This window comes from Hakea prostrata, chromosome 1 (assembly GCF_041222555.1).
Source record: "Hakea prostrata isolate BN-2017 chromosome 1, UWA_Hpros_2, whole genome shotgun sequence".
NCBI classification, from domain to species: domain Eukaryota; kingdom Viridiplantae; phylum Streptophyta; class Magnoliopsida; order Proteales; family Proteaceae; genus Hakea; species Hakea prostrata.
The window spans coordinates 11440274-11451078 of record NC_142600.1 but is presented as its reverse complement, the minus strand read 5'-3'; the positions used below and the strand labels follow the sequence as shown (position 1 = coordinate 11451078).

The 10805-nt window shown below is 35.6% G+C and overlaps 1 protein-coding gene across 5 annotated transcripts in view; it reads right to left on the bottom strand.

The window, feature by feature from the left end:
* Window positions 1–7408: 7408 nt before the first annotated feature.
* Window positions 7409–10805, bottom strand: part of LOC149027474 (rust resistance kinase Lr10-like) — a 35537-nt gene continuing 32140 nt past the window's right edge. For 3 of the 5 annotated variants that reach the window (XM_089162788.1, XM_089162791.1, XM_089162797.1), the window contains exon 5: window positions 7409–8843. In XM_089162788.1, coding sequence (XP_089018914.1) covers window positions 7690–8843 — 1154 coding nt within the window. In that variant the 3' untranslated portion in view covers window positions 7409–7689. Of the gene's footprint in view, window positions 8844–9417; window positions 9496–9581; window positions 9905–10805 lie in introns of those variants that run through there. The other 2 variants (XM_089162778.1, XM_089162783.1) reach the window with 2 other exon arrangements.

The window sequence follows — 10805 nt, the reverse complement described above, 5'->3', positions numbered from 1 at the left end:
ATATAAGTGAATGGCTGTATAAATAAATCCTATCATTAAATCTATTGAATTAAATATGAACAATTTATGATGGACGATTCAGATTAATTCTATCATATAATGGTAAGATTTTTAGAGCCATTCAACCAAATAATTTACATAGCCGTTGAGCCACCACCTTCCCAAACTTAAATATCTTCAGGTAAACTTAAAAAAAATAAAATTACTAACATACCCTTATCTATTACGACCCTTTACATAAGTGAGCAAAGGGAAATTCATTACCTTCATTTTACATAACGGGTATTTTAGTCATTTAACAAATGAAATTAACTTGACTTAATGGTGTTAGCTTTCCTTATGACCCAAATGTAATTTTGAACACATTAGGGAGGAACATGTAATTTCAATCTATAATGAGTGACTCAAATGTAAACTTTTCTATTTTATTTTTTTCTTTTTATTATTTATTTATTTATTTTTGGTTGCCACTAACAATTGATTAAATGTGATTACTTTTTTTTTCTTTTTCCACTTTCATTAAAATCCATTAAACATAATTAGATGTATTTTTTTAATTTCTTCTTTTTTTTTATAAGAATTCATAAAAATAATAAAAATAAAAATTTCCCAGATGATCAGATGTAAAAAAGATTTATTCAATAAGATACTTTTAATTCTTTTTACTAAAATGGTTTTTATTTTTAAAAATAATTACCAAATCCTGAATATTGATCGTCAGTGCTGCTTCATGTGTCTGCTCAGCTTTGTTACTTATGCTATTGCTTGGTAGGGGAAGATGTTGATAAGTTGGGTCAATGGTAGAAATCATTGGCCATTCTGCAGCAGTTGTAATATTTGTATATCCATTTGAATGCTTATTTGTTGTGGTAAAATTGTGTAAGCACAAAGCTATGTCTGCGACCTGGAATTTTTATATTAAGTGATGTTAAACCAGATATAGCGGCTAATAAGGAATCATAAGCAAATGGTCAGATTTGTAGAGCTAATATGGCGGGCTGGGTTATTTATAATGAAAGAGAAATAAAAGACTTTCATTATGAATCTTACTTTTTCCGTATAATTTTGAAATTGTTTGTTTGGACTTTAGAATTGTGATTTATGGGTTTGTTATTTACTTGTTCTCTCTTAATCGTTCAAGTGGGAACTGATCTGGGAGCTGCAGGAGCATTCAACTTGTAGATTTGGTGATGGTAGCATGTTTTAACCAGGAAAAAAAAGAAACGTGATAGTTCAAGTGTAATGCCCTGATTCACCACATAAAGGCTCATGAGAGGTTATAGATTTTGAACTTAGAATGGCTTATGAAAGCGTATGAAAGCTTATGAAAGCATATGAAAGCTCAGCTCCAACTTCCTGTACTGCTAAAGTTTTTCTTGAAATGTGAACAGGTGAATTTGTGGAAGAACAAATCTAAATAAGAAGTTGCAAAGGAGATTGACATAGCAGTGAATTCAATAATATTATTTGATGGTTAGTTGGACCTGGGTAGGCATAGAAACATCGGATCTCATATTTATACTAGTTTGAAAATGCACGTCGCTCTTTGTGCTATTTTAGAAATCCTACGGGAGGAACTGACTTACAAGTTGAATAATGTTACGTAAGTCTTTTTTGGGTCTTTGACCCTATTTTAGTAAAAATTAATACTCATTCTAATATAACTCTTCAACGTTGACGAATGGAATTGCTTGATTTTTCATCTTCTCTATTTGTAGTGACTAAAGTTTCTCCTTATCTTTCTCTATCTCTGTTGAAACTTTACCACCTGTCATTGCGAAAGGAATCCTTATTCTTCATCTCCTCTTTCTCCAATTACTGCAATAAAACACATGCAGAAACTGTCTCTGGTTCTAGTTGGAAGAACAAAATCAACTAAAAATACTTACATCCATAAATTAACACCAACACCTTAAACAACCCTTGATCTATTTATGACTTTATGTTTAATCAATTTATCTTAATAAGAAATAGGGTCATAAATCATACTAAATATGCCTATTTATGTTCATGTGACAATAAAGATAATTTAAATTATACGAAAAAAAATAAATTATTTCATTGATTTTTCTATAGAGACTGTACATTACTATGAAAGGTTTTTTTTTTTTTTATTTTTTTTTATTAATGAATTTTAATCTTACCTCTAACTACGAAACCTTTTATTTTCCTCAGGACTGAAAATGGATTTTGAATTGTATATCCACCATTGTTGATGAGAAATATAATGGTCATTTGACCACATTGGGCTGGCTTACTTGGTCTTTTTCTCTCATAAGTCTTTGATTTTATTTGGTTTTGTTCATAAAGTGGTATTCTGTCTATTGTTTGACACTTATTTTCTTTTTATTTCTCTTATGTTTCAAGATTTACAAAACAAAATCTCTTTATAGTGGGGAAAGGTAATGAGAATGCTTGAAAATTGAGTTTTTTTCATTCTTTTTGACATATTAGGAAGCTTGTAATGAAGGAATCAATTAAGTGGATAGACAATATTCCTTTGAGTGGATGAAATTGACCCAAAAAACTTAGATAGAATGAAACTATAATAATAAATGAAGAGCAGGTGACTGCGAATCATTACCATCAACTAAATTTTGTGAAGCTTCAAGGAAAAAACATATTCTTGGGGGGGATAGGAGCATTAGTGCTCTTTGAATGGTATCGATGCAGTCAAGCAGGGAGTGCAACAAGAGATGGTTGATTAAAGAAATCTTAAGTCTTCATTTGGGATATGGTTGAATTTTGCAGTTCATTGAAAGGGCTGTTTTGGTATACTTAGAAAGCTGGTAACTCAATAATTTTGTTTCATAACCATTTTTTGGCAGAAATCCTTAAATAGAAATTGTTTATTTTTTTATTGTTTTTTGACCTCTCTTAATGCAGGATAGTTTCTAGCTCATACATGAAGTGAAACAACAAAAGAAGCAAACTCTTACCACTCAGCAAACTCTATCTGAGTTGAAACTTAATATGGGAGCAAGGAATATGAGCTGCCCACAAAATTTGAACCCCTTCCAATGGCACCCTGAAGCAAAAGGTAGGTGCTTGACTAACTCAAGGAAAAAATGATTTTCTTTTATAACTCAATTTGGTTCAAAATATGTAGCAACTCATATTTAAAGGATCCTTTATGTACCTTGCCATTGGTGAAGTCATAATTCTTCAATTCCAATAGTAACTGTTGAAATCTTTCAATAAACGGAGCATAGGCCATACCCACCTACAATTTGTGTAGTTAATATCACCAAATCTGAAATGCTAATTGTACCCTCACATTGCTAAATCTTCAAAGCTTCATAGATAGTCTAGATGATTTGTAATTTATACACCCTAACCCTATAATGTTGAGTTTACTTAAGAGTAACGAAGCCCCAAAAAACCACAAAATTCAAGAAAGGATGAAATAAAGTTGAAGATTAGGGTTCCAACCATACCTCACCTATAGTACTCTTTCATCGCTAGAGTTTGATTAGGTCATCTAAACAAAATACGTGTTATGGAAGGAAGAAGTAAAATACTAAAAAGATCTCTTGAAACTTCAGTTTTTTGGCAATGGCAACAGTCTTACAGCCACTCTTAGATGAAATCCTCCAATTGAACATTAGTATTATCAATATTCTAATTCTTGAACAAAAAATGCAAAACAAGACACCAGAACAAGCTGACAATCCCAAAATAAGAGAATCTTTTTCTACATTTATTAAAAATTCAAATGGGGGACAAAGAGCCTAACAATCCGCATCCGCAAGATACTTCGTAGCAATAATACAAGATCCTTTAAATTAAGGAGGAATCAAATGGAGCTAGATCTCGAGAAAGTGATTCTACAAAGCAACCACAAAAAGATATCGAGCGATATTGTACAATGGTTAAGAGGAGATTTTAGAGTAGAATGATTCTAAGCAAATAACCACTTCCATACTAACCTGATTGTATGCTTAGAAACAACAATCACGCAAAAGATGGTAGCAACCCAAAAAGTAACCTGAATTGGCCGACCCTATTGATTTTGATATCGCAACCTCTAAAATTGCCTTTGTAAAGCTCCAAAACTAACCATATAGCTGCTAATTGTAAGAGTTATCACAGCTAGGCTATTTTTACTTCTTCCATAACATGCATTTAGTCTCCGCAAAAAAAGGAAATTAGGGAAAGGCTCATTGCATGGGAAAATGTCAAACTATAATCAAGAACTACAACTGTAAATGCCAAACAAGCAAAAAGGGTTTTCTCCCATTATTATTTTAAAAACTTCACCTGACTTAATTGCTATGACCGTAATGGCACAACATTGGTTGGCAACCGATAATCTCCAACCTCCCTGGATCGGAGGAGCCCTGAAAAACTAAAATGAGCACGACGAAGATCATAATCTTCTAGGTATCAAACTAAGTCCAAATTTAGGACTATCATGGAGCAAGAAATAAGGCCGAATTCAAGGCTATCTTTTCTCAACCTATGGCTTTCTACTTGTCTAAGAAATTGTAAGAGTATTGTTAGATAATATCTCTTCCATAGGAATTGAAAAAATTGGAATGATTAAAGGGGTATTAGATTGGAATGGTAAGATTTAAGGCACTACTCGCTATTTTGAACGTCAAGCTTCAAGATTTGGTAGCAGTTTTAGTAACTAAAATATTTTAGATCATTAAATACAAAAAGAAATAAAAGATTAAGAATATAATAATAAGAAAAGAGAACGGTAGACAAATTTTTTTGGTAAACGGTGAGAACCAATTTGGGAGACGGTAAATAATATAAATAAAAGCATAAACATAGAGGGAAGAATATAATTTAGGAAAAGATTTTTTTTTTTAAAGAATTTTTAAAGGATAACCTTCTAATAAGGATTTTCTGGTTTGCAATATGAAAATAGTCCACATGAAGTTTGAATTGGGTTTTTCTTCTTCTTATTATTTTTTTATTGTGATTTCTAGTTTGCGGTTTCTATGAAAATCAATGTGTCAAAATTCTCTTTCCTCATTTTATTTTGCAAACCTTTTTTTTTTCCGTTTGAGTGATTTATGATTTGTGCTTTGTGATTTTCTTAAGATATGCAGGGGATAATTCTTTGAAAATTCTCAATTCTCTTTCCTAATTTGATTATCGTGGAGAGGGTAATTTAGGAGAAGACTTTTTTTTTTTTAAATTTTAATAGTATATCTCGCTATTAGTAACCAAAATGTCAAAAATATTCAATACAAAATAGATAAAGAAATAATAGATAGTAAAACCTAAAGGTATTTTAAGAGAAAGCAAGGACAACAAAATATATGTCACCAAAGAGTGCTTTTATATAATAGTATGATATATATCTAAGTATTTTAAAAAATGACAAATTTTTCATTAGACAAAATGATCCTATTTTCTTTCTATAAGACTATATATATTCTTTTTGCCTAATAACTACCAATCTTATATTAACATTTTCTTGGTAATAAACTTGGGAGAATAGTCAGTGTTTACATACATAAAAAGAGGTGGGACAAACCACCAAGACTTAGAAAGAGCAAACATATTTGCTCCACTAGCAATAGTATCTGCAGCAGAGTTTGATGATCTGCAAATAAACCTGAATTCAATAAAAGAGAAATTTTCAGCAAGCTGTTGAATTTCTCTAATAATACTCATACTAACCAGTTAATGGTTTGATTATTATCATTTTAATCAGAAATAATAGACTGACAATCTGAGAATAAAATAACTCTATCAATAAAAGAGTTTAAAGCTAAATAAAGTCTATCTCTAATAGCTTCAGTCTCCACAGTGAGTGGTGACGAGCTATGGTAGATCTTAGCCTGAGCAGCTATAAAGCATCCAGTCGAATCCTATAAGATAGCTCCACGACCTCCCTGCAGAGTAATTTTGTTTCAAGCCTCATTTGTATAAACCTGATGTATATCAAGAAAAGATAAAACATGAGGCTGATTATTGTTTTGAGAATAAAAATTTCTTGGTATAAAAGAACACTATTGTATTGACATGCACCAATTTCATTAACCTGAGAAGAGAACCAATTCATAATATGTGGAATTGAAATGTCTTTACCATAAAAAATAAATTTGTTTATAGTATACCAAATACACCAAGACAAAGTGGTCCAAAGAACATCTATGATATGCATTACCTTGTAAGCATGTAATTTGGTATGGATAAAATTAATACAATCAATCATAGAAGAACCATGAAAATCAGTGGTATCAATTCTAAGGGGAGATAGACGCCAACATTTATTTGCATAAGGACATGAAAATAAATTATGGCATATGGTTTCATTGGAAGAAGCACATACAAGGCACAAAGGGGATGGGGAGCAATTTTTACGAAATAAAGTATCACACACCAACATAGCTTCATGAGATGCTTTCCAAATGAAATGTTTTATTTTTGAAAGAGTGAGAATGTTTCAAATCTGTTTCCAATGAGAAGCTATAGAGGATGATGATGTAATGTTGACATGATAATCAGTATAGAAGAGGCATATAAAGTAAGCAGATTTAAAACTAAATGTCTCATTTAAGGATTTACTCCAGAACCACTTGTCAGGTGTGTTCGGGGAGAGGATAGATAAAGTTTTTATTTGGTCCACTTCATTGTTGGAGAAGAGGAAAAGAAGGAGGGGAAGATTCCATTGCAAATGATGCCAGTTGATTGATTCATTGACTTTTGTTAGACATTGGTAATTGGAGTGTAAATGATTTTATGGAAAGGGGAGCTAGGTAACCATGGATCCTTAAAAATGAGTGTATTAGAGCCATTGCCCACTTGCTTGAAAATACCACGGATTAAACTCTCTCTACCTACTAAAACGCTTCACCATCCCCATGAGCAATTCCTAGGACATTCGACTTCAATGATGGATTTATGACGAAGGTATTTTATAGAAATTACTTGTGCCCATAAACAGTTAGGATTAATTAGTAATCACTAGCTCTGTTTTGTTAATAAAGCTTTATTAAAACATTGGACATCACGGAATCCCAAACGTCCTTCAAGTTTCTTCATGCATAGTGTTTCCCATCTAACCCAATGAATACCTTGGCTTATGTTATTTTTCCACCAAAATGTGTTGATCAATTTTTTGATTTTTTTTGCATATCTCATTGGGAAGTTGGAAGCATGACATAGCATAGATTGGAAGTGCATATGCCACTGCTTTTATAAGAACCTCTTTTCCGGCTGAAGAAAGGAGTTTTTAGTGCCAACTAGAAAGCATTCTTCTTAACCTATCAGTGATGAAAGCAAAAGTTTGTCTTTTTGATCTCCCAACTAAAGAGGGTAATCTAAGATAAATGCCATGGGATGGAGCTTCACAAATATCTAGGGTATAGGTGATATCAGTGAGAAGATCCCGGAGGGTTCTGTGACTGAAAACTATAGCTAATTTTGAAGGATTGATTGATGTGTGGGCAAATACGTGTTGCGTGAAATCTTCCTAAATTGTAACAAATATGAATGTATTGAGTCACAATTCAAGCTGGGCTTTTATCACATGAAAACCGATTTGGGTCGTCTACTTGAATCAACAATACTCCAAAACAAAATTTCAAAGAACTGGACCAAAATTGACAAAACCCTTCATTAGAGAAACACTTGTGTAGCCAAACAAAGACAATTCATCGCCACTTTGGAATAAGCCGAATATACAAATACCTAGTCAAGGAGACATGCATCAACCATCAGTGACTAGCGTGCCTCTAGTGACATGCTAACACTGCCGACGGTGGGATTTGATTTATAGCTGCAATGCTCCACATTTTCTGCTATCAGATGGGGAAATGGATGAGGAGGGATTCCAAGTTCTACATTTCCTTCCAACATTTGTATCACTTCATCCATGGATGGCCTATTTGAAGGGATGGGTTGGATGCACCATAGACCCACCAAGCACATCCTCTCTATGAGTTCTTCCTCTTCATCCCTTCTTTCCGCGTGATCATCATCATCACCCATTAATCCACTCATTTGCAGCAAGGGCAATTCACCAATCTTGATCTTGTTGTATGCCCAAATAGGAAAGTAGAAATTGCTGGATTCATTTGCCTCCTGATCACAATTCTTCCTCCTGCCTACCATCTCTAGAAGCATCATCCCATAGCTATACACATCCGACTTTTTAGTCACCGGACCACAAGTCTTCAACCACACTTCTGGTGCCACGTAGCCGGGGGTGCCTCGCGCCCTTGTTAAGGAAACATGACTATGATCTATACCCATCATTCTAGCGAGCCCGAAATCTGCCACTTTAGCTGTGAAGCTGGAATCTAGCAACACATTGTGAGGCTTAATATCAAAGTGCAAGATACTAGGCCTACAGCCTTGGTGTAAGTATAGTATCCCTCTAGCTGTCTGCAAGGCTATTGTAAACCTTTGATCATAGCTTATCCTTTCGAAATTGGTTTTCTCCTCTTCATGTCCCCCTTTCCTGGTAGTATCGTATATATACTTGTCCAAGGATCCTTTTTCCATAAACTCATAAACCAATGCACGTGTTTTCCCCTGAGCACAATAGCCAAGCAAACTCACCAAATGTTGGTGACGGATAGCTCCAGTGGTGGCAACCTCATTTATAAATTGTTTTTCGCTCTCCTTGAATTTCAAAAGCTTTACTGCAACAGCCACATCAATCCCGTTTCGATGAATAACCCCTTTGTAGACATTTCCATATGCTCCCTCCCCTAGTTTGCTGGAGAAGTTGTTGGTGAACCTCTTGATCTGAGAGTAAGAATACCTTGAAGGGGACATGTTCAAGGCCACCTCCTCCTTCACTCTGTGCTTCCATTGGACGATTAACAATGCGACAAGTGCTAGAAGCACAACAGAAGCTAAAGCTGAAACCACTGCAGGGGAACAAATTAATAATACTAGATCATCATTTAACTCTAAGCAACAAAGCTAATGTTGTGTTTGAGAGTAATGAATGATAACTAATTTTGCTCACTTGGTTTTATATCACTATGAAATATATTTGACTGAAAATGCAAAATATATATATATATATATATATATATATATATATATATATATATATATATATATATATATATATATATATATATATATATATCGGAATAACGTCCGATCTTGTTTCTGGATTGAGTGGAAGAGGGGTATATGAAGTTCGTAGATTCCTCTGTGCATCTTTGTGATGGGTAAATGAGTAAATCCCCATGAAAAAGGTGCAACTTTCGTGTAGTTTGTGATTGGATGTTAACTGTTAACACCAATTTCTCCAACAACTGAACACAACCCAACGGTGGTCCGGACTCCGGAGCCGAGGTTTATCAATCTGCTGATAGTTGATGAGTTGGAAATTGGAATCTCTCGCACGTGATTAACTCGGCATTTTTGGCCCAAGTTGCAGGCGTAATTAATACAGTAACATTAAATATGTAAACCTACTAGGCTACTAACCTGAGATAATTAAAGCTTTGGTGGGTTGTCCGGAGCTTCTTCCTTCACTGCCCCACGTGGTTATGTCCACAATCATCTCTGGAATCATTTTCAGATTACGAAAACATTGAGTATATTATTTATTTTTGGTTTAATTAATTGTTCTCATATACATAAATACATACCGTCAGAGCAATTGAGACGATGCACGGTGAAGGGGCAGAAGCAAACGAAGGAAGCGGATGAAGGGCTGAAGCCGCATCTTCCTCCGGTGAGTCGACATCCAGGACACTGGGGGGGGGCTTGGTGTAGAAGAACTCATGGCCGAGTTGTAGGTAAGCCCTCAGATCCTTCTCCGCACTTACGTTGAAACTGCTGGGCGTGAACATGTGGAACGTCTCGCAGTGGGAGTGAGAGACGAACCCCTGCTTATAATAGCAAGAATTGTTGGAGTCTTGTCCGGGGCAACCCAGACAAGCGACTCTCTGGACGGGAAGTGGAAGTGGAAGTGGAAGTGGAACGGTGCAGTTGAGGTGTGTCCCCACCACGAAATCAGATGGGAGGCTGAGGTCCTTAGTAGGGGAAGGGTCCCTGGGGTTGGACTGCGAAATTGGGCCGCAGCTAAACAAACGATCGTCGGCCCAGATGATTGACACCTTGGCCACCGCCCCGTCGGAGAGGTTGGCGGTGAAGTTCCTTGTTGGAAGCACTCGAAAGGCTGTTCTGGTATTAACAACGGTAAAGAGCAGAATCTGCTGCTGCCTCTGTGTAGTCGTCGTATTCGTTTTGTTGGTCTGAAGACAGCTTATTTCCAGTTCTGGAGGGTGACAGAACGGTGACGCTGCTAGCGGATCGGTGAGGGTGAGTCCGTTGCACGATGATGGAGCACAGGAATTGTAATAGTACGAGGCGTCCACTACTTCTTGGGCGCTGTTCGTCAAGATCCATTGATGATTACCGAGGAACAACAAACTGACGATGAAGAGAGTCGTTCTGGGTTCTCTATTAAGATAACCCATAGGTACTACGCAACAACTCTAGCCGCCCCCGCCCTTTAAGCAAAGCACACCTGCATGTGTATCATCGCATGAACAAGGACAAGAGAAATCTAGAGGAGGTCCGGACTCCGGACCAGTACCGATTTCAGATTTGGGTTCGCCGTGACTGGTGATGGGTACCGTACATCCCGCCGGAGCTCGATAACAAGACCTTATCTTGGACCTTTCAATCACAAACTTGAAACCATTGAGGTCCCGTAATTGGATTGTCAACTTCGGGGAAAAACCTACCCAGCTGCGACTCACGTCACGATCACTTTTCTTTCTTTTATATATATATAAAGCGCTATTGTACGAAAAAAAAAAATAAAGAATTTGACATCATTTCTTTCGACTCTTATAATAATTGGA